This window comes from Falco rusticolus, chromosome 1 (assembly GCF_015220075.1).
Source record: "Falco rusticolus isolate bFalRus1 chromosome 1, bFalRus1.pri, whole genome shotgun sequence".
Taxonomy (NCBI): domain Eukaryota; kingdom Metazoa; phylum Chordata; class Aves; order Falconiformes; family Falconidae; genus Falco; species Falco rusticolus.
This window is the reverse complement of record NC_051187.1, coordinates 89,335,020-89,357,484: the sequence shown is the minus strand read 5'-3', so window position 1 is coordinate 89,357,484 and position 22,465 is coordinate 89,335,020. Positions and strand designations below refer to the sequence as shown.

General features: G+C 65.2%; 2 protein-coding genes across 4 annotated transcripts in view; one reads left to right on the top strand and one right to left on the bottom strand.

Moving 5' to 3' along the window:
- LOC119148721 (dedicator of cytokinesis protein 2-like) overlaps positions 1-13,085 on the bottom strand; it is a 79,561-nt gene extending 66,476 nt beyond the window's left edge. For all 3 annotated transcript variants that reach the window (XM_037389246.1, XM_037389257.1, XM_037389264.1), the window contains exons 1-17: positions 12,897-13,085; positions 10,833-10,916; positions 10,597-10,637; positions 10,336-10,391; positions 10,124-10,220; positions 9,905-10,053; positions 9,281-9,416; positions 9,007-9,161; positions 8,134-8,215; positions 6,857-6,992; positions 5,700-5,775; positions 5,161-5,240; positions 4,503-4,628; positions 4,260-4,384; positions 3,285-3,383; positions 2,746-2,818; positions 1,712-1,815 (exon numbers count right to left, since the gene is read on the bottom strand). In XM_037389246.1, the coding sequence (XP_037245143.1) occupies positions 1,712-1,815; positions 2,746-2,818; positions 3,285-3,383; positions 4,260-4,384; positions 4,503-4,628; positions 5,161-5,240; positions 5,700-5,775; positions 6,857-6,992; positions 8,134-8,215; positions 9,007-9,161; positions 9,281-9,416; positions 9,905-10,053; positions 10,124-10,220; positions 10,336-10,391; positions 10,597-10,637; positions 10,833-10,916; positions 12,897-12,939 (1,662 nt within the window). In that variant the 5' untranslated portion in view covers positions 12,940-13,085. The remainder of the gene's footprint in view (positions 1-1,711; positions 1,816-2,745; positions 2,819-3,284; positions 3,384-4,259; positions 4,385-4,502; positions 4,629-5,160; positions 5,241-5,699; positions 5,776-6,856; positions 6,993-8,133; positions 8,216-9,006; positions 9,162-9,280; positions 9,417-9,904; positions 10,054-10,123; positions 10,221-10,335; positions 10,392-10,596; positions 10,638-10,832; positions 10,917-12,896) is intronic.
- Positions 13,086-15,022: 1,937 nt separating this feature from the next.
- DQX1 (DEAQ-box RNA dependent ATPase 1) lies at positions 15,023-22,453 on the top strand. The gene is made up of 12 exons (XM_037389277.1): positions 15,023-15,060; positions 15,565-15,865; positions 18,169-18,362; positions 18,653-19,028; positions 19,273-19,512; positions 19,799-19,898; positions 20,072-20,230; positions 20,456-20,647; positions 20,772-20,897; positions 21,226-21,416; positions 21,501-21,691; positions 21,849-22,453. The coding sequence occupies exons 2-12, from the start codon at positions 15,581-15,583 to the stop codon at positions 22,027-22,029; spliced, it is 2,235 nt and encodes a 744-aa protein (XP_037245174.1). The 5' UTR covers positions 15,023-15,060; positions 15,565-15,580; the 3' UTR covers positions 22,030-22,453.
- Positions 22,454-22,465: the final 12 nt, after the last annotated feature.

Sequence of the window (22,465 nt, the reverse complement as noted above, 5' to 3'; positions counted from 1 at the left end):
GACTCCCAGAATCAAGCTCCTGTGTTTGCCGGGAAGAACAGGAGTCAGCCGGGGAGAAGACAAAGCGGAGCACAACGGCTACTTGCTCAGGGGCAGAGGACGCTGGTGACTGTGACAGTTCGGCAAGGGCAGCAACAGCCCTTTAAGGAGTAAATGCACCCAGGAGGGAGGTGCACAGGGTTTGATCTCGCTGCCCCAGCCAGCGTCGGCAAGTCCCAAAGGCGCTCAGTGCTCCTGCCACAGCACAGGCTGTGGATGGGACAGTCCCCCAGAGAGCCAGGGACCATGTCTGCAGCTCCACAAGCCACAGTAGCATTTAAAGAATTTGGGCGTTTTGCAAGTGAAGAACAGGGAGGAGAGACACGATAACAATTTAAAATGCGTAGGAGCTGCTGGGGAAGAAAAGCGCAGCTCCGTTCCGGTCTGCCGGCTGGGCAGGGCCCCACGGGTTCCCTGTGGGAGGGAGGTTGGGCATCACAAGAGCATTAGATGAGGAACAGCAACGGCCGCGCCGGGACAGAGCAGCCAGGCGGGCAGGGGTGAGCCTGTCCTGTCAGCAGAGGCATTCAGGAGGTGGATGGGGTGGCCCCAGCGTGGGCAGACAGCAGAGACCTGCAAGGGTACGTGGGCAGCTCAGCTACGTGAGCGCGGTGCCAGAGCACACTGGGATGGCACTGCAACAGATCCACAGCACAGTCCTCCGATGTGGGACGACGGTGAGCACAGTGGTGTGCTGGCAGCCACCCATCTGCTGGGGCACTTCTGCTGCCAGGACATCACGTAGCTGCAGAAGCAGCATCAAGGTGCTGAGAGGAAAACGCAGGGATGAAGAAAAGGCACTCCTCCATCAAGCTCATGGGAAGCATTGGCTGAGGCCAGCTAGACAGCTGCCACAGCAGGCAGGAGACAGATTTTCTCATCCCAGAAAGATGCAGGACATGGGAAGGGAGATGGCTCTGCCTCGCATAACTGTGGTCACATCAACAGGAACAGCAGGGAAAATGAGAGAAAACTTCAATTAAATACCAGAGCAGCCAAGGGGCTGAGGCAGGAAGGTCACCTCCCGCGGAGGCTGGGCCTCCATTGCTCGCGAGGAACATAAAGTTGTGCCAACACACAGAGCAAGAGCCCTGAGCTCACCCCTGCAGCGGGGACCAGCTCACACCTCCCACTCCCCTTGCCACAACCAGATGCAGCCCGGGCGACACAAGGGGGCACAAAGCAAGGAGGGGCAGCACATTTGTGGGGCCTTTCACACTCTGGTGTCAGAGCCAACTGTGTTTTTTCCAAATGAACAGCAAATTTTCCCTCCTTGTGTTCTCTGTTTGCTTTCTCAAAAGTAAAACCAAGCAGTTGTAGGCAGAAAGATGCTGGTGAAATCAGGTAAAGTGCAGCAAATATCTTTCCGGGGACGTTCCCTTCCAAGTCAGATATGTTTAAGTTACCTTTTTCTAAACAAAACCTGTCATTCGCAAGGGAGCAGTGCAGAGATTAGAGATGTTGTGTGCAGGGAGCATGGCACCCCACCATCAAGGACAGAAAGGACGGGAGGGAGGGACTGGAAACCCTCCCTGGGACTTTGGGTGCATGCCACCAGCATGGTACTCCAGCAGGGACTAGGACCCCAGCCCCACGCAGGCAGCTGCCAGAAGAGCCACCACCCTTCAGCCTCCCTGCTTTGAGGGAGGGGGGTCTACCCACCCCCCCGTACCTTGTACAGAATGAGGTCATGCTCCCCATCACGCAGCGTGGTGCCGTCTGGTCGCATCAGCTTCACAAAGGCCATGGAGAAAATCCGCTCACTTTTGTCTTTGGCTGGGAGACACAAATGTGGGGCGAGGTGAAGCAGGCTCAGAAGGGGCCTGAGGACACCGTGCGTGGGCAGGGACCGGCCAGCGCAGCTGGGAGGTCCTGCCTTCCCGGCAGCTGCAGCAATACAGAGGGGTGCTGCCAGGGAAATTGCTTTTCTTTTCCTGGAGTCCACAGGCTGCACCCACAGGCAGCAAGACCCCCTTGGTCTCCCCGGAGCACTTGGGAAAAGCAGCTGCTGCAGCTGTTTGAGAACCTTGGGAAGGGAGAAATGGGAGAGGTGGCAGCAACGAGGCAAGACGCAGCCCGGGGAGCTGCCCGGCTGCCAGCCAGCACCTGCTGCCCAGGCACGGAGAGCCACCCCGGTGAGAATGAGAGGGGCTTGGGGCAGGCAGGGCTCAGAGCGGGTAGGATCAGACCAGCAAGCAGCAGCCTGAGCTGCAGGTCCCCACAGTGGCCCTGGGGAAGGTCCCCACAGCTGCAGGACATGCCACACCATGTCTCACCACGTGTGGTTGTCAGCTCTGCAAAGGCAGCAGCAGCAGCACCTCTGCTCTGGGAGCAGCGTGTCCTCCCAGCCATGCCACAGCCCACAGCCCTGCCGCAGCCAAAATCCATGGGATGGGGAGCAGGTGCTGTGGACAGCCGAGCGCGGGCACCCGGGGAGCAGCCACGTGCAAGAGGCACGGTTTCCCAGAGGTCTGCTGCCTCACCATGGGTGGCAGGGACAGAGCAGAATGGGGTGACAGCTTCCTTCCCCTGCCATGGGATTCCAGGTGTCACAGCATCCCTGGCACAGCCCCACATGGGGCGAGATGAGGGCTGCTCACAGGGCCCTCTTGCTCCTGCAGCCCCTGAGCCACGGACAGCCCGCCTCCACCACAGCCACTGCTGAGGGCATTAGCAGAGGAGGATCTGAAGAAAGGAGACACTTACAGTCACTGGAGGAGCGATGCCGGAAGGTGAACCTCAGGTGGGTCTTGTGGACATCTTCAATGGGAACAGCAATCTGAGAGAGAGAACGTGCGCCAGCATGAGGACAGGAGGGCACATGCTGAGCAATCTGGCTGGCCAAGACCCCTCGGTGCTTGGGCAAATGCTGTGCTGAACTGTGGGTTGCTTCAATTCCAACCCATGTGCTCTCCTTTCAATTACTGAGGCTGAATTGGAGACACAGGTGCCTGTGCAGGGCTGGGGGGGTGTGCCCACCTGCCCACCGGAGAGGCAGGAGTAATGCTGGAGCACTGCCCGTGATGCAGCAGACATGGTCTCCCTGATGCTGGTTGCCCCGGGTCTCCACCTGGGGGTCCAGCCATGACACTGGCAGCATCTCCTATCCTCCCCAAGCTGGGGGCTTTGCCCCCAAAAAGCCAGCCCTGATGGGGAGCCCCCTGCAGCAGCTCAGTCCTGCTGCATGGGAGGAGTGAGCAGCCCCAGTCCCACCCCAGTCCCTGTGCCCCAGAGCTGGTACAGACCTTGACCGTCTCCATCCACCGCTGATGCCGCTGCTGGTAGTATACCACAGAGCGGTACTCGCTCACCGGCTTGTCCCCTGCGCCGTGGTAAATCACATTCTGTGGAGAGGGCAGCAGCAGGAGAGATGCTTCATGGTCGGATCAAATAAACTTGAAGGGCTGAAAAGTGTTGCATTCCCTGCTAAACCAGGCCAGCGCCCCCCCCCCCGAGCCGCTTTCCCCTGCCCATGCTGCAGCAGCCCCCACCTGAGCCCCCCAGCATAGGTGCCCCTTTACCACAACCCAGCTGGCATGGGGACATCTTTACAACCTTCCCCGGCCAGGCTCAGAGGGGCCACAAAAGGCTTCCCTGTCACCTCCACCAAGCCTGGTGCAGCCTCCAGGGGAACCAGCAAGGGACACCCAGGCCATAGGGGCATGGGCACAGGTTGGCTTCCATTGCCCTGTGGGAAGGGCATTATCAGGGCTGGAGGACAAGGTGGGGGCTGTGCCCTGGGACCAGCCCAGCAGGACCCTCAGCAATTCACATCCTGTTCCTCAGGGGCCAGGTGAGAACTGCATTTGAAATGAAAGCATACGCTTTGGAGAGAGATAAGGCAACAGCCAGTCCTGGGGCAGGGGGAACTGGGTCTGAGCCTCCTCACATCCTGCTGGCAACCCCCCAGCTCCCTCCCCCTCCTACCTCTCCTGGGGATGGAGACCAGGGACACCCCAAGGCGAGGGGCCTCTGGGGATGGCCAGGGGTTCTAGTTGTCCCCAGTGGAGGCCAATTTCCTCTCTATCCCTTCCCACCACTTTCCCAGATCTTCCCAGTTCTAAAGGGAACTTCAGGAGCTCCAGTAGCCAAAGAAGCTACTCCAGCCAGTTCATGCTGGCACCAACACCAGCACCAGGATGCTACGGAGCTGCTGCCTCTACCTGAGGTGATGTGGGAGACAGTCGCTTGCCCCAAGGCCAATCTGGCGCTTGCCATACCTGCACCACGTTGCCTGACTCATCACAGACACACACCGTCACCTCCACATTCTTCTGGGTCTTCTTGTTGCCCTTGTCAAACTCACCCTGCACCAGCGTCAGGTAGATGTCGTTCCTGACATCTCCTGGGGAGGACAGCCCTGTCAGTGAGGCCAGGTCCCCTTTGCAGAAGGGCACCCCATAACCCCATGCCGGGACCCCCAGAGACCATCCAAGGGATGGTCCACCCGCCACGCTGCTTGCCTGGCATGATGACCTCCGGATAGCCTAGCTTGCGTGCCACCACCGTGCTGCGGTCCACAAGGTGGGGATGGTCCTTCCGCACCTGGCTCAAGTCTCCCCACAGCATCTTCAGGGACACCCAGAACCCTGCCAGGACAGAGCATGGGATGTCAGTCCCACAGCCCGCGCCAGCTCAGCCTGAGCTGTGGTGTGCCAGGCAAGGCGGCCAGCCACGCATGCCTCCTGTGGAAGCAGCTGCCCCTTCCCGGGCTCAGCCCTGGCTGCTTTTGGGTGGGCAGTCGCTGCCGGAGACCCCACACAGCTCTGATCCCAATTACTGAGGCAATTCACATGCCAAGCCCTGGACGCACCCAGGGTCAAACTTGCACCTCTGTGGCCACTGCAGTTTTTCAACAGGTGACAGCATGCAAGAGCTCGGGGGAGGCAGCAGGAGGGGGCCCATGGCCAACCAGCAACTGGAGCGAGCAGCCCAACCCCGCAAGGAGCAGCATGGGGCGGCTGCCCCAGCATGGGGGCCAGGGGACAGCGCAGGTCCCCAAGCACAGGCAGCAGCCACAGAGAAATGCAGGATGGATCAGGGAGGGGTCTTGCCCTGTCCCCCACCACGTACTGTGGCACAGAGTGGGTACACAGGGCACAAGGAACATGGGGGCTCTACCTTGTCCCTTGTGGTTGATGTCCTTCCCCTCCACCGCTTTCCTGATCATGTTGTGAAGAAAATCGTTGTCAGCAGCCACCCTGCAAACACCAGAGCAGGGTGATTCAGAGGAGCTCCCCACTGGGCATGCACGGGGAACCCGTGCGGCTGCTCCCCACAGCCAGGCACCAACCACCAGCAAACTGAACAGCCCACGTCCCACTGCAGCTCTCAAACCTGCTGGCCACCAGCCCACTGGGAGGGAAGAGCAGGACAGCATCCACAGCGGACCTGGGACCCGAGTACACATGTGCCCCGAGGGGCCAGGCAGCAGAGCTCTGGCGGGGCTTCAGCATCTCTCAGTGTGTTGCTGCCCATAGAAATACCCCTTTTTTAACCTCGATGAGTTCCTGGACCTGGTGACATCATGACCCAAGGATCCACAGTCCCTTTGCAAAGCCTTATTTAACAAAAAATCTTTTGTCTTTGATCCTGGCATGTCTTATCCCCTTGTAACCACTGCCCCACCGCTCGCTGCCTCCGGGCCCCATGGGACTCACAGGTGCACGGGGATGAAATGCTGCTTGTCCTCATCACTCTCGCTCTTCCCCTTGGTGATGTCCGTGATGTCCATCACTGCAGTGGCATAGATGGAGCAGGGTGGGGCAGTTGCCACAGGCACCAGTAGCCCCAGCAACAGGGACCTCTGTGCCAAATCCTCCCAGGACCACCACCCAGGACAGTTATGCCCTGTCCTGCAGCCGCCGCTTCACCTGTGCCCCCAGCACTGACCCTGCTGTGCCCTGGCCTGGGTTCCACAGGCAGGTCCTCATGCCCCACTGACACCCACCCCCAGCCACCCCAGGGCAGAGGTGGCTGCTCAGGGCTCGCACCACACACCCAGCACCCGAACAGCATGCAGAGATGGTACTGCCACCAACCAGACAGTCACCAGAGGTGGCCTCAGAGCTTCAGGGCAGATTGGGGCCAAAATAAGGCATATCCAGAATCTCTCCATCACCCACAGACAGGGCCCCTCCCTGGGGACACACAGCTCAGAGTGCAATTAGCTGCTGATAGGTTCATCATTCACCTGGTGATTTCTCTGTGGCTGAGCTTAGCACATGCTAAGAGCGCTCCTGGGGGCACCTCCAGCAGCGTTGGGCTGGAGGTCCCCTGTGCCACGCAGCGAGGAGGGGTGGCTGGGCACCCTGAGTCCCTCTCCTCTGCTGGGGCAGGTGCACTGCCTCCCCACGGGCCCTGTGGCCGCAGCCCCAGGATGGCAGGGCCAGCCCACGGAGGATGACATGAGGGTGACCAGGGGAAGTGCTTGGCTCTGGCCGTCACAGGAGCAGGGAGCCAAGGCTCTCCTGGCTGCTGGAGCGGCTGTGCCAGATCCCTCCCCACACCCCAGCACCAGGCACCTGCGGGGAAATGCCTGTGCCACCATGGAGGGGTTGTGGGTCAGGATGGGGAGGGGGAGATAGGATTCAGGGGGATGGGACAGAGTGTGGCTGTGCAGAGGAAAGTGAGGGTTGGGGTCTGCGTGCAGGGACAGGGGCCACTGGGCTGCAAGGTGGGAGCAGCCCTGGGGTGTCACCACCCTGAACCAGTGAGCCCCACGGAGGCCTGGTGGCTGGGAGGTGGGTGCTAGGGGTGCTGTCATGGGCAGCACCAGGGGTCTCCTCCCTGTACCCACAGCAGACTCTGCTCTCACCTGAGATGCCGAAAGGCCGCCGGAGGCCCGTGCTGAGCTTGCGGCTGTAGGTCTCCCGGAGGTCCATGCGTCCCACCCGGATGATCTGGCACACCAGGAAAAGCCTCTCCCGCTTCAGGTCTTTGCTGCCCAGGTCCTGGGGAACAGAGTGGCTGCATGAGCCTCACACTGGCAGCTCTGTGTGGGGATGTGCCTCTGCTGGCACCATGTGACCATGGGGTGTCCAGGGCTGGATGACATACCAGCAGGTGCAGAGCAACCATGGGTCCCCACACCCAGTGCCCCAGCTCTGCCTTCAGGGGCCAGGGAGCCCCTGTCGCTGTGCCCCACAGAGACGCTCAGCTGGTGGGCATGCAGCCCCCCATCCCAGAGAGCTTGGGATTTCTGTGCACCCCAGGCAGCCCCAAACCCAAGGGATGGGGACAACACCAGAGCTCGTGGAGACTGATCGCCCCATGGGGCACCCATGGGCCAGGCAGCGTGGGTGAGTGGGAGATGCAGCCCTGGGAGGGAGCAGGTCTGACACGGTGTAGGGTTTGGTGGCTTGGCCACACGCTCCACCTCTGGGCACCCTGTGGCCAGCTCCCGGGGGTGCTGCCCTTGTGCAAGAACCTTCCTGCAGCACGGGGCAGGGTCATGCTGCAGCACACAGGGACATGTGGCTGACACCAGCAACGGGCAGGGGTCAGAGGTGGGTGAGAGCCAGGGGAGCTGGAAGTGCTGATGCTGCTCATTAGCATTGATTTTAAAGGCTCATCTGCATATCAGCCCATGGCTCCGCTCGGGCCATCCTGAGGGTCAGCTCAGCTCTGCTGGTGCAGCGGGAAAAATGCTGGGTCAGCAGATGCTGTCTGTGCCTCCTCCCGCTCGCGGCAGAGGACCGCCAAGCCTGGCTGCGGGTGAGGGATGGAGCAGAGATGGGGCACGGGCACCCCAACAGCCCCAGCAACCTCGCACCTGGGAGGGGAGGCTGCAAGGGACAGCCCCCAGGCAGGTGCCTACATTCCAGTGCCAGGACTGGTCTGCACAGGAGCCATGGGGCTGGTCAGGCTGGGGGGCACAGGAGCAACGAGCAGCCAGGATGCAGCTGCTTGCAGGGGGACGTGGGCTGCAGCGGGGTCTCATCTCGGGGGCCTGGTGCATGGTGCTGGATGCATCTGAAATGCTGCAGGGGGCGGGGGCACCGCTGCAGGTGGCAGGAGGGGAGGAGGTGCAGGCAGCTCTGCGGAAGGGGGAGGCAGCAGCACCAGTGCTGCTTGCAAGGGGTCTGCACTCACCGTGAAGATGGCCTTGAGGTTGTTGAGCAGCTCAATGTCCTGGGGGACCCCTGTGCTGGCCCAGCGGATCACGTAGTTCTCGCTGCGAGGGGAAGGCGATGGGGTGAGGAGCCCACGGCAGGGGCCAGGCACCAGGACATCAGAGCTGGAGCTCAGTGTGTCCCTGCGTGGTGGGGTCCCCCAGGTAGAGCAGCCCACAAGCAAACACGATGTGGGCTGAAGCACTTTGGCCACAGGCAGGGCGCTGCTTGGGCCCCATGTCGCGTGCCTGGCCCCTGCCAGCTCCCGCCATCCCACCAGCAGCGGGACCCCTTGTCCCACCAGCGGCGGCACACTTGGCTGGCCCAGCCCCAGCTGCCCCAGCAGCGGGGAGGCTGCCAGCCCAACCCTGCCCACGGCAATGCTGGTCGGGCATGTCAGCACACCTAGTCCCTCACATGGGGGCACGTTGCCCCGGCAGTACCCGGGGTCTGGCATGGGCTAAGCCAGCATATGGCCACCACGGGCAGATGGGCACAGCACAGCATGCCGCAGCACACTGCAACGGGCCACAGTGTGCCAGGCACACACAACCCCAGGCGGGATGAGCCAGGCAGGACACACTGCCAACAAACCCTCCTGCCCCAGAGGAGAAAGCGCTGCAGGAAGGGACATGCCTCTCTCCCCACTGTGAGCTGTGCTGGCTCGTGCTGAGCTGGGTGGGCGGCCAGGCTGGGCAGGACAGGGGTGGGCAATGAGGTACAAAGGGGCAGGGGCTTCCCACAGAAGGGGGATAGGACCAGGGGATACTGCAGGGAGCAGGGGGCAGGCATCCAGCTGAGCCGGTGGCAGAGGTCTGGCAGTGGGGCTGGTCCTGCACCACTGGGGCCCCACCTGATCATGCGCTGCTCACTGGGGTCGTATAGTGCCATGAAGAGCTGTGCCTCCTCGCCGATGTTGCAGACAAAGTTGCGCACGCAGAGGTAGAGGCTGTGGGAGGGCGAAGCTGCCAGGCGGGCGCTGCAGCCCAGCGCGCTCTGCTGCGGGCTCTGTGGGGCACGAGGCTGCTCAGCCCCATGGCACAGCTGTGGCACAGCACAGCCACAAGTGGGGCAGCAGGCTCTTGGCACGGAGGGGTCAGCATGCCAGGGCCAGCACTGGCTCTCACCATCTCCTCCTGAATGCGCTGTGTGATGGTCTGGGCAGCCTTCTTGTGCGCCTGGAAGAGGCTGATGATGCTGGTCCTGTCAGGGTCCAGGATGTTTTCATCCTCATCCCGCACCACCAGGTCCAGAGCAAGGATCCTGTGGTGTGGAAGCCAGGACAGGGTGAGGCGATACCTGGCACTTGGCTGGGCCAGGGCCACACGGGTCTGTGCACACCACTGAGACCCGCCTGCCCTGGCACAGGGTCTGAGGGCACAGGCACAGTGTGGGGGAAGGACAGACCACAATGGGTCCCGGCCAGCAGCAGAGCCCTGGCAAGGGGGCAAGAGCCAGGCAGCACCAGGGACGCTCTCCCACCCCAGCCATGGCCCCTTGGCGATAGCCCTCGGCCAGGTAGCTTGCACAGCCCCCAGCACGTTCACTGTCCCCAACCACTATGGGAGAACCAGCCAGCCAGGACAGTGGGGACACAGGGTGCCCCAGGAACACACAGCCAGCATGATGGGGACACAGACAGACAGGTTGGCAGGGACACTGCAGCAGAAGGGCCAGGTGTCACTTGGTACCACACAGCCTGTGCCTGGGGCAGGGGCCTGGAACCCCCCACGCTCCGTCCCCACTCTCACTTGTTGCCATAGTCGATCTTGCCGGTCACCTCCTTCTTGAGCTGCAGGAGCTCATCCTTGGGCAGTGTCCCCGACAGCAGCTGTGAGCGCCGCTCCATCAGCTCGTACATCATCTGCTTCACCTGCTGGTACCGCTCCATCTGCCCTGCCTGTGGGCAGCAGCGTGAGGTCACAGTGTGCCCCTGCCAGCCCCGGCCCCCCCAGCACCCCGGCCCTCACCACATAGAGCTGCTTCCAGATGGTGGCCCACTCCCGCAGCGTGGTGGTAATCTCCTGCACCATGGGCATCTCGGTGGGGATCACACTCTCCTCCGCCCTGGGGAGAGGCACAGGGAGCCCTGGAGCCCTGTGGCACCGCACTGGCCCCCAAGCTGCACAGGTAAATGCAGCCCGCCCACCCACCCGTGCCCATACCCACATCCAATACCTACCCCCTGCGCTCCACCACGGCACCCTTCAGGTGGATAAGCGAGGCTGGGAAGATGCCCTGGGAGAGCCAGAGCCGTCAGCACCCACAGACCTGGGGGACCATGGCTGGGGGCTCCCCACCCCAGGACCAAGGGTCCTGCAGTGGGTCCCAGCCTGGCAATGCCGCAGGGTGCCTGGCACATCCCCCCAGCAGGGACAGGGCAAGATGCCAGCTGTGCCAGCACCCCCACCACGCCCTGGCCCCCCAGCAGCCCCCCACCTACCTGGACAGCCCTGTTGCTGAGCGAGTACCCACGGTACCAGCCTGCAAGGGGAGGGAAGGGGGCACTGTTAGCCACGCTTGGGGACCCAGCAGCCCGTAGCAGGGCTGTGTGCCTGCCAGCACAGCCAAGAGAAGGAGCACAAAGGTCCCGTGTTATGGTGCAGCCAGCTACCCAGAACAGCCTCTCACGGGCAGGGGATGGCATGGGGCCTGCTTGGGGCTGCTGGACCCCCTTACCCTCGGAGGCCTGCAGGATGTGCACCGTCTCCCCAATCTGCAGTGGGAGGTGATGCTCGCTGGTGCGCGGGAAGTTCCACACAGCTGCAGGGAGAGGGACCAGGAGCCGTGAGTAGGGGTCCCTCACCCAGACCCCCCTCACCAGCATAGCCCACCCTCCCCAGGCCCTGGGCACCTGTGCCCTTCAGGGAGCGTGCCCTACAGCCAGCCCCCCCTCAAGAGGCAGAGCCACCTTGCTCAGCCTTGAGAGGTGGTGCAGAGTCCCAACCCCATGCAAATGGTGTAAGACCCCCAGGCAGGCACGGTGTGAGGCAGGGGAGCGCTGGCTGAAGCAGAGCAGGGGTGGTGAGGGGACCCTGGAACCCGAGAGCCACAGCACAGCCCACACGGGCACAGCAGGAGCCATCAGCCCCCCTCTTCCAGCACATAGGGTTCCCCTGGCTGGTGTCCTCCCCGTCACACTGCCCGCCACCCAACCCCAGATGCCCGGCCCCACCACGCAGGCCCTAGCGAGTGCTGAGCCCGGTGGTCCTGCTCCCACTGCAGGCAGTGCAGGGGGAGCAAGGGCCAGCCGAGCCCTCGCCTGGAGCAGCAGCACTGCAGCCCGTGGCTAGCAGCTCAGGGGCACGCAGGGCAGCCCCGGGGGGCGGTGGGAGCTGGTGGCAGGGGCGGCAGGGTGTGGGGGCACTGGGGGGACTGGTGGCAGCAGGAGCGCAGGAGCTCTCTGTCAGCCAGGCGCTTCCTGCTGTGGCGTGAGCTGCACCGGCCGGGCCGCGGTTAGTCCTGCCGCTATTTCTGGTCCTGGGGACAGTGACGGCTCTGTCTGGTGTAGGCAGCCCTGGCTCGGCCCCAGGACCATCCGCACTCTGCACCGGCAGAGAGCCAGCAGACGTGCCTGCACCCACTACCAGCCCCGGCCAGGGCCAGCTCAAGCTGCAACACCCCCAGACCTCCATGGCTCACTGGGACCCCCGTGCTGGTCTCTGCACACCCTGCAGCACCGGGAGCCCCAAGGCCCCGTGGGACTTGTCCTGCCGCCCTGCTCTCCACACAAGGACCTTGACCCAGCTTGGACTAGCACCTGGCCCTGGTCTGGGCTCGCTCCCCTCCAGCCCCTTGCCACCTCCCAGCACCAGCCAGGCCAGGCTTCCTTGCAGGGCTGCTAACACCCATCGGGCAGAAGCAGGAACCGAGACAAGGGCCTGCTCCAGGTGTTGCCTGGGACCCTGCGGGGCTCAGCCTTGGCTCCGGGCGCTGCCAGCAGTGCAAGGGAAAGGCATGGGAAACAGCCTCGGCCAGAAACGGGAAGTGGTTGCAGGGCTTCAAGGGCCAGCGTGGGGAGTGTGTGCTCGCACCAGTGCTGGGGCTGGCACCGGGAGCCTGAGCTGGGTGGCAGTGCAGGGTACGGGGCTGCCCAGGGCTTCGCCATCACCAGCACAGGGGCTGGCAGCAAAGCCCTGGCCAGGACCAGGGGAAAATTAAGGGGTGGTTCTGGGCTCCCCAGGCACCTCCCTGAGAGCAGGTCACACACAACACAACACATAACAACCCACCATTAACAAGCTAATCACCCCTTGGGTAGAGGCTTCTGCATTCCAACAGCCAGGCTGATCGAGACCCATAGCTCAGAGGGGAGAGCCGGCTCCTGCACCAAGCCTCCATCCCCAGCCCCACAACTCCCCATCCCCACCCAGCATCAGCCATGCTCAGCCTCTGGGCACATAGGTCTCGCTGACACCTGCCCTGTCCAGCCCCACGTCACCAGCCCTGCAGCCCCTCACTGACCCTCCGTTCAGCCCTGCACTCATCGGCCCACCCAGCACCAGCATTGTGGAGACTGGGTCCCCACCTCACACCGCTGCCAGCCCCACCAGCGCTGCTCACCCTGCACCATGGCCCAGCCGCCATCACCCACCCCTCCACAGCCCGCTGCTGCAGGGCCACCATGGCCAGTGGGCTCCAGCAGCATCACCTCAGCCACAAGCACCCCATCCCACCAGCCCTCACCCCTCTGGGGAGCGCAGCAGGGCCGGGCACCCACTCCGCCCTGAAGCCTGAACTCACCCACGCCATACTTCTCCTCCTTGGTGGGCAGCCATGGGGCCATGGCTGGCTGTGCTGCAGGAACCGGGGCCCTGTGCAGGGTGGCTGCTGGTTCCTCCTGCCGCGCTCCCCAGGTCACGTGCACCTCACTGGCTTGTGCAAACCTCTGCTTCCTCAACACAGCTGGGTGCTGTGAAGACCCACCCGACTGCCCTGCTGTGTACCATGGCAGGGGTGGCAGGGACGGAGCCCCCAGGACCCCACCACCCACCCACCCAGGGGCTCAGGCGGGTCACCAGCCCTGCCTGCAGGGTGCAATGGGGTTGCTGGCCCAGAGTGATGCTGCAGCACGGTGAGCCCCTCTGGCTGAGCACCACTGCCAGAGCCCAGCAGCCTGTGGGACACTGGGCTGGAGTCTGGAGCAATGGAGCAAGCACAGCCTCAGCCACCCCAAGGTCCAGGGAGCCACAGCGAGCTGTGAACTTGGGCCAGCTGTGCCGCTCCAGACAACACCGCTGAGACGAGGCCTCTGCCTCCCCAGCCAGGGCTGGCCCATCCCCGTCCCTCGGCGCACAAGGCTCTGTGGCACAAAAGCCAGCACGGTGCAGGGATGCAGCCGGGGCTCTGTGGGCTGGCGGCCAGCCCTCCGCTCCCTGCCGCACCAGGACAGTGAGCGAAGCAACGGTTCGGCATCAACCACTTCCTTCCTCCCTCCTGCTGCAAACCCCAGTTGCCCAGCGCCTGCGGGTTCGCCAGGACTGGATACTCAGCCTCTGGCCCTGCTCAGCCCTGGGCCAGCACTGGCCAGGCCCTCTCCCCCTGCACCTGCCGCTGGCCTGCCACAGCCAGGCTGCTGCCCTTGCCATTAAAAACACTTCTCCATCAGCCCCTTCGAGGCAGCGCCAGGCTCCTTCCCTGTCCGTCCATGCCTCTCTGCCAGCCCAAGCCTGCTCCAGGGTCACCCCTGGGTGCAGCTCCCCCATCCCGCAGGTCACCCCTGGCCCCATGGCAGACACCCCTGGCCCAAAGCCCACTCCAGGCAGCCCTCATGGACCCTTCAGCCTGAGGAAGGGATGATGAAGGGGACGGGGAGCCCCAGAGAAAAGGGAGCACAGACAGGTTTAGGTGAGCTGCTGGAATTGGGTGTGCAGGGGAACCCAGGAGGAAGAAGGTGGCCAAGGGGGTTTAAGGGGCCCTAAGCACAGGGAGGTGCAGGGGACAATGCAGCATCCTCCCCTCTGCCTGGGGGTCTGCCCCGGGCAGCGGCACAGCCGGGACCCTGGCTGGAGTGGCAATACCAGCCGAGCACCTCAGGGCGGATGGGGCCGGGTCGAAGAGCTGCCTCGGCACAGCAGGGTCCCGGGATGGCGGGTCTCTCCCGGAGCTTCGCCTTCCGCCGGCAGCTGGGGGTCCTGCACCCGCTTGCGCGGGCGCTCTCCGACGCCGAAATCCCGGGGCGGGCCGGGAGCACACGGCCCCTGCCCGGCTCTGCCCCGCGGCCCGGTCCCGCGGCCCCGGCAACTCCGTGCCGCGGGGGATGCGCCAGCTAGACCGGGCCCGTCTGCCGGTCTGGCAGCTCCACCTGCCGGTCCCCACCGGCCACACGCCGGGACCCGCCGCGGGCAACAGGCGCCCACTTCGGGAGTAGGGCCCCGGCCTCGTCATGCCCGGCACCGGCACGGGATGCCGGCGGGCTGGGGCTGCAGCCGCGCTCCACGTGGGGCTCCGCAGCCGGGATCCTTGGCAAGGGCACCGGGCCGCGGCTGAGGAGCGGGCCGGCCGGCGGGCTGGGCAGCGCGGGGTTCGCCGCTGGGAGGCGGCCAGGCCCGGGCTGCCGAGCACGGTCCCGCCCGGGACACGAAGCGCGGCCGGAGCCGGGAGCGCTGCCGGGGCGGACCCCGCTTTACCGAGGCCAGGACCCGGGGTCCGGGCAGCTGCTCTAGGCGGACGCGGTAGGCCGGAGCCCCGGGATCAGGCGGACAGGAGGCCCGGCAGCCCCAAGCGCCGCGAACCCCGCCGGCCGCTGCGATGGCCGCGCTGGCAGGGAAACGCGTACGGCCTGCCGCGGGGCGGGGGCGGGGAACGCCCCTCAGCGCTGATTGGCGGGCGCGGGCGGGGCCACGTGACGGCGCCGCGGTCACCTGACCTGTCCCGAGGCAGGGCCCAGGGGCGGCGGCGCGCGCAGGTGAGCGGCGGCCGGGCCGGGCCGGGCCGGGCTGGAACGGAACCGGAACCGGAGCCGCGGCTTGGGGGGCTGAGTCAGGGGGGAGCACGGTCCGGTGGGGTCTAGTCTGATCTCGGCGCTTAAGTGCCCGGTTCACCCTGTACCGGTGCCCCCCCGGCCCGGTGTGGCCCGTCCGTCTGCTGGGACCGGCCCTGGGCTGCCCGCCCGCCCCCAAGGTGTCTGTCCTGCGCCCCGGCCCGGTCCCCCGCGCACAGCCCAGTCTGGTCCCCCGTGGCCTGGGCTGATCCCCCTGCCCGTGGCCCCGGGTGCCCCACACCCCAGTCCCATCCCCTGCCCCTCTCTGCCTGCACGCTCCTGCCTGTCCCCGTCCTCTGCGCCCCTCAGGGCCCCTGCCCCAGCAGGACGAGGCGGTGGGCTGCCCCAGGCCCGCTCCAGGCACGCTGTTGTGGGTGGGTGGGTGCGGGGCTCCCCGGGTCCCGCTCCACCTCCTGCCTGCCCCTGCAGCACCAGCACCCCCGCCATGGCCGGCTGCGGGGCTCCTGGCTCCCTGCCCCGGCAGAGTGGCCCTGGCTCTGCGCTGGAGGAGGAGGAGGAGGGTGAGGATGACCCAGCCCTGGGCTGCGACAGCGACCTGGAGGTGAACCCGTACGACGGGCTGCCCTTCTCCTCCCGCTACTATGAGCTGCTGCGGCAGCGGCGGGAGCTGCCCGTCTGGACCACCAAGTACAGCTTCATGGAGCACCTGGAAGGCAACAGCGGCATCATCCTGGTGTCCGGCCCCCCCGGCACCGGCAAGAGCACCCAGGTGAGTGGGGGGGGCGCATCAGGGCAGCCAGGAGTGACTGGTCCCTCTGGGACGCTGCGTGGAAGCCCGGCACAGGGCTGTGGTACTGGCTGCTCTGCCAACGGCCTCTTCCCGTGCCCACCTGACTCCCAGCTGAGCTGTCGGTAGCGCTGGGTCCTGCCCCGAGGCCACTGCCTTCCCTGCTGGGCCTGTGTGTGGATCCCACTCCCGTGTGAGCAAGCCGCAGCCCCCCTGGCACGGCAGCCGCCAGGTCCTCACCCATGCCAGAGCAGTACGGGCAGGCCCTGCACACTCCCCTCCTGCCGGATGCCTGTACGGCATTACCACGCATTCGTTGTGGGCTGGCAGGCCCTGCGGGGAGGTGAGACCCCGGGGAAGCCATGGGGCTGTGGGCAGAAGGCATGGAGATAGGGCTGTGGCCAGGCAGCAGCTCCCTGACCCCACAGCAACGTCCGAGCTTGTGGTGGGGACGGAGGGGACAACAGGCCCTGAAGGGCTTTGGCTTCGCCATGGTGCCTGGGAGCATGCCACCACTGTGAGCCCAACATGAGGCAGGGCTACCGCAGAGCTGGGCGGTCGTGTGCCAGGATGTGCCAGGGCAGGCACCAGGGCCCCGGGCAAAGCCTCAGCGTGAGCCGGCAAGTGCTGCCACTGCCAGCCAGGAGCAGCTGCCACAGTGGCACAGGGTGTTGGGCAGGCATGGGGACAGGGAAACAGCCTCTCCCTGGAGCCAGGCCTGGGCACACGGGGCAGCAGTGGGTGTGGGTGGACAGGCTGCATGGCGGCGGGTCCAGGGTGTCAGGATCCCACCTGCACGCCCCAGCGAGCTGGCTTCATCTGACAGCTCCTGGCACAGCACCTGGAGACATGTCAGGCAGACTTTGACCTGGGAGGGATCACCTGGAAGCTGTGGGGGCAGCCACGGCCTCCGTGGGGCCAGACTCAGGCTGGGTCACCACACAGCAGCTGTTGACCCCTAGGGTGCCAGATTTGGGGAAGAAAGCCCCTGTGCAGGCCCTGGCCTGGTTTGGCCTCAGGGCTAGGCTGGTTTTGGGTGCTGTCACTCTGTTGTTGCCACCCAAAGTGTGAAGAGCTGACGCCCAAGCCAGGTCCCTTTGCCGTTGAAACAGCCAAGGGCTGTCTGCGCCCTGTGCTGACGCCCTGTCCGGTCTTTGCAGACAGCAAGGTGGCAGAAGGGAGGTGCAGAGCCATGCACGGGGACAGGGCTGAGCACGGCCAGTCTGTGGGGCAGCTGTGGGGCCAGGTAGAGGAATAGAGCAGGCTGTGCGCCCACCCGACTGTGAGCTGGGCTCTCTGGGGGCAGCCCCTGGGCAAGACTGTGCCCATCTGTGACCCCAGATGCTGGGGAGACAGAGGGGCGCAGGCACCCACTCGTGGGGGGCATGTGGCATGGGAGGAGGTGCGTGCGGTGTGTTGGGAGCAGATTTCTGGTCCCCAGTGCCCAAGGGACATCTGCACAGCACCAGGACTGTCCCATACCGCCTGGCTGGGTGTTTGAGCAGTGGGTGCTCCCTGACACTTCCTTCCCCACCTCTCACCGTGGGGTTTCCTGGGGTAGCGTGTGATCCCTCTGGCCCCATGCAAAGACGCTCAAACCCCTTCCCCAGACTTGCAGCTGCTGTGAGGTCTGGGTCTCGTGGGCCTAGCCAGTGACCACTGCTCTGTGCTGAACCTGACCAGGGACCTGCCCAGCCTTCCCTGGAGAAGAGCTAGGGGCCAGTTAGGATAGAGCAGGATGGCTCCGGTTGGAAGGGCTGCAGCCATCACCTAGTCCAACTGCCTCACCACTCCAGGGCTGACCAAAAGTTAAAACATATTGTTAATGATATTGTCCAAATGCCTCTTAAGCCCTGGCAAGCATGACCTGGTGGCAGTGCTCTGTCTGAGCTGGCAGGTCGGCGCAGCACTTATTGGCCACCCCCCAGCCCTGTTTTTCCTGGGGAGGTGGAAGCAGAGAGGGCTATTGTCCTGTGTCCTTATGCAAGAGCCAGGACAGTGGTGTCCTGTAATGAGGTAGAAAGCTGCCAACACGGGGTGGTGAGGCTGTGGGGTTCCTGTCACAGGTTGCTGGGGCTCAGATGTGACAGTAACAGGGAGGAAAGGTCCTGCCTGGGCTGTCAAGTGCATCTGTATGGCCTATAACCGGACCTCTGGGTGCTGCTGTGGGGTGGGTCCCTTTGCCTTTCTCGAGGGACTGCTCTGTGATGGGGAGGGGAATGTCACGGTGCTCCTGGGCAGGGCCACACTGTCCCCAGGCCCTGACCAGCGTCCTGGCCCTGCAGATCCCGCAGTGGTGCGCGGAGTACGCCCTGTCCCTGCAGTTTGCCCATGGCCTGGTGGCCTGCACCCAGCCCCACAGCCTGGCTGCCCTCAGCCTCTCCCTGCGCGTGGCGGATGAGATGGATCTGAACCTGGGCCATGAGGTTGGCTACTGCGTCCCCCATGAGGACTGCTGCACCACAGAGACCATCCTCAGGTATGGGGCCGGGGGGGCCCTGCAGGCTGCCTGTGCTGGGAGCACCAGTTGCACCACACTTTAATCCTGCTGAGCTCCCCAGCTGCAGCTTAATCTCTTAATCCAGCCTGGCCTTGTTGGGGGAGCGACAAAGTGGGCTGATGGCTGCCTGGGCCCTCCCAGGGCTGCAGTGGGGTCTCCCACCATTGGGGATGGGTGTGCTCCCCCAGAGCTGGGGGGGGGGGGGGGGGTGCCTGCACTGCCGGGGGTCCCTGTGGCCACCCCACTCTGACGGGGCTGGGTTGCTGCAGGTACTGCTCAGATGAGATGCTGCTGCGGGAGATGACGTCGGACCCACTGCTGCGGCAGTACGGGGTGGTGGTGCTGGACGAGGCACAGGAGCGGACAGTGCCCACCGACGTGCTGCTGGGGCTGCTGAAGGACGTGCTACGCCAGCGCCCTGCACTGAAGGTGGTGGTGGTGACCTCACCGGCCATGGAGGAGCGGCTCCGCGCCTTCTGCGGGGACCCCCCAGTGGTGCGGGTGCCAGGGCCTGAGCCCCCTCCCCAGCTGCTCTACAGGGACCCACCGGCCCGCGGTCGCGTCACGGCTGCCTGCCAGGCCGTGCTGGACATCCACCGGCGGCAGGAGCCTGGCCACATCCTGCTCTTCCTGGCCAGCGAGCAGGTGGGCTGCGAGCGCCCCACGGCTTGGCTCCTGGGGGGTTCACCGCGGGGTGGGCTGAAGGTTTGGAGGATCCCTCTCAGCTGTGGCGGGGACTGGGGCTTCTCTGTGGAGGGGCTGTGGGCACTGTGCAGGGCCTAGGGTCTTTCCCCCCAGGGCAGCAGCTGCAGGGTACGGCACAGTCCCAGGGACACGGGGCCGCTGCGGGCATCAGTAGGCGTCACTCACGTCCCCTTGTCCTGCACAGGAGATCACAGACTGCTGCACAGCCATCCAGACCGAGGCCGTGGCACTGAACCCGGGGCTGGGCCCACTGCTGGTCCTGCCCCTGCACCCCGGCGTGGGCCGCGCGGCACAGAAGGTGTACGAGGCACTGGAGGAGAGCGGCCGAGAGAGGCGGGTGATTGTCACCCACTGGCTCGCAGACTCTTCCTTCTCTCTGGGGACCGTGCGCTTTGTCATCGACTCAGGGCTGGAGCTGCGCAACGTGAGTGTGCCGGCGGTGCTGGGACAGAGCTGAGCAGTGGCGAGTGGAGAGCCTGGCTCTGCCCTGGTACACAGCCAGCGGCAGGGGCTGAAGCCAGCCTGGGAAGGGAGCAGCAGCCACCTGCATCCCCACCCACGTCCCCTGCTCGGCCCAGACCCTGCCGTGATGCCCCCGGTGGGGGGATGCTGTGCAAGGCATGGGGTCTTGCCCCAGGGAGGCGGCAGTGGTGGCACGGAGAGGGTTGGGGCTCATCTGGGGGAGTCCCTTCTCATGGCCTCACCCGCAGGTCTACAACCCCCGCATACGGGCAGAGTCCCAGGTGCTGCGGCCCATCAGCAAGAGCCAGGCAGAGTCACGTATGCAGCGAGCTGCTGGCAGCCCCCCAGGTGAGACCCCCTGCCTGGGCATCCCCCAAATGTGCCTCCGGCAGGAGAGGGCTGTCATCCCACTCCGCTGGGGCCCCAGGCAGCCCACACTTCCCCCCCCCCCGCCTGTGCTCACTGCCCTGTCCCTGGGCTCCCTCCATCCCACCATCTGGCTCACAGCCCCTTTCCCATAGGCACCTGCCTGCGCCTCTACTCAGAGGCCTTCTACGAGCAGCGCCTGCCCCCCAGCCCCGCACCCCACGTCAGTGAGACCAGCCTCAGCCGCCTCGTGCTGCTGCTGAAGCGCCTGGACATCGCCGACATGGGCCAATGTGACTTCCTCGACCGGCCAGGTAGTGCCCACAGGGTGCGGAGGGGCTGGGCACGGCATGGTGGGGCTGGGGCAGGAGGGTGCGATAGGGGCGGCCGTGCAGGAGGAGCTGGAGGCTGTGCCACAGCAGTGGCCATCGCTGTAGCCCTGGTTGTCTCTGGAGAGGGGCTGGATGGTCCCGCAGGTGCAGGAGGAGGATGGGCAGGGCTGCCTGGTCCGGGCAGCCGGCTGATGTCCTGCCCCACAGCCCCTGAGTCACTGATGCAAGCGCTGGAGGACCTGGACTACCTGGCTGCCCTGGATGATGATGGGAACCTGTCAGAGGTGGGGATCATCATGTCAGAGTTCCCCCTGGACCCGCAACTGTCCAAGGCACTCATTGCCTCCTGCGAGTTCGACTGTGTGGAGGAGATGGTCAGCCTGGCTGCCATGCTCTCAGGTACCATGCCGAGGGGCTGGGAGCCCACTGGTGGCGCAGGGCACAGCACAGCCCCCAGGGAGCCAGCACTGGCAGGGGTGGTGCTGGGGGACACATGGTGACCTTCCCTCTGCACCATCCCCAGTTTCCCCCTGTTTTGTGCCCCCTTCCACGCACCTGGAGGAGGCCGTGACCATGCGCCGGCGGGCCCTGCTCCACCCGAAGGGAGATCACTTCACCCTCATCAACATCTTCAACGCGTTCCAGCAGCGTGAGTGCTGGGCCAGGGCTCAACTGCCGGTGGGCTGCACGCCCCGCGGGTGTCCCACAGCTCCCTCACGTGTCCCCTGCCCCTTTTGGGAGCAAGCACTGCAGCCACGTTCGTGACCCCATCCGGGTGCCCAGCCTGGCTGCTGGGGGGTCCCAGCCCCAGCCTGGGGGCTGTGCTCTGCACTGTCCCTGTCCCCACTGTGTTGAGGGGACGCAGCCTGTGGGAGCCACGGTGCTTGGTTTCGTGGCTCATGAGCCCCTAGCCCAGCCGGGCCGTCCAGGGGGGGTCTTTTCTCATCCCTGTGGTGCTGACCCTGCTCTCCCTGCAGACAATGCGGATGAGGGCTGGTGCCGCAAGCACGCAGTGAGTGGGGAGGTTCTGCGGCTAGCAGGCATCGTGCGGGCAGAGCTGCTGGAGGTGATGCAGCGCATTGAGCTGCCTGTCTCGCCCCCCGCCTTCGGCACCGACACCAACACGCTCAACATCCAGAGAGCGCTCATCTCTGGCTACTTCCTCAAGGTGCGCCAGGGGGATGCAAGGGGCTGAGCTGCAAGGCAGGGGTCGTGACAGCCAGCCCCGCTCCCCTGCTGCTCCTCTCTCCAGGTGGCCCGGGACATCGATGGCTCTGGCAACTACGTGATGCTGACACACAAGCACGTGGCCCACCTGCCCCCCGCCTGCTGCTACCTGCTGCGGCAGCCCCCCCAGCGCCTGCCACCCTGGGTCCTCTACCACGAGTTCACCATCTCGCAGGACAACTGTCTCCGTGTGGTCTCGGAGATCCAGCCCCAAATGTGAGGACCTCAGGGATGGGGAGGAATGGGGTGTCCCCAGGCTGTGTCTGTGTGTGGCTCCAGCTCTGGCCCGGGAGCGCAGCAGAGCCCTGTGCCAGGGAGCGAGGAGGCTGCTCCAGGGAGGCCCCCCCGCCTTTGACACCCCTGTTCCCCACAGGCTGGTGGAGCTGGCACCCCAGTACTACCTGAGCAACCTGCCACCCAGCGAGAGCCGCGATCTGCTGATGGAGCTGCGGGAGAAGGTGGTGGCTGCAGAGGATGTGCCAGCAGTGCCGGAGCCACTGGGAGAGGCAGCCGGCGGGGAGGATGAGGAGAGGGAAGTGTGTGTCCTGCAATGAGCTGCAGCCACTGGAGCCCCCGTTTTGGGGCTGCCTGGGCTTGGCTGAGTGCCGGGGATGGGGGACCCCCAGGGAGGCCATGCTGCTGTGGGTGCCGACCCCATCTCCAGGGAGGCGCAGGCACAGCCTGCCGCTACCACGGGTCTGCACCATGGTCGTGGTGCCAGCAGCCATGGGCCCCGGCATTTCCCCTGGGGACAGAGCCTGGCTCGGGGGACCACTAGCTCCGGGCCTGGGGAGTCATGCCCACCAGGCCCTCCCCAAATGGGCTCCTGCATCCCGTGTTTCCTGGGGGGGAAGGGTGCCACCACAGGGCTGGGGCCCCTGGCCCTGCCTGCCCTGCTCCCCCTGCACCCAGGGGAGCAGGGGCTGAGGGGCCGCTTGCCGGTCTCTCCTGTATAAAGTTTTGTGACCTTTGCTCCTAGCCCCTGCCTCC

Excerpts from the sequence above, each read along its gene's own strand:
- DQX1 (XM_037389277.1), top strand. The coding sequence starts at position 15,581 with ATGGCCGGCTGCGGGGCTCCTGGCTCCCTGCCCCGGCAGAGTGGCCCT. Across the intron at positions 19,029-19,272 it reads TCTTCCTGGCCAGCGAGCAG|GAGATCACAGACTGCTGCAC; the intron begins GTGGGCTGCGAG and ends TGTCCTGCACAG. Across the intron at positions 20,231-20,455 it reads TGACTTCCTCGACCGGCCAG|CCCCTGAGTCACTGATGCAA; the intron begins GTAGTGCCCACA and ends CCTGCCCCACAG.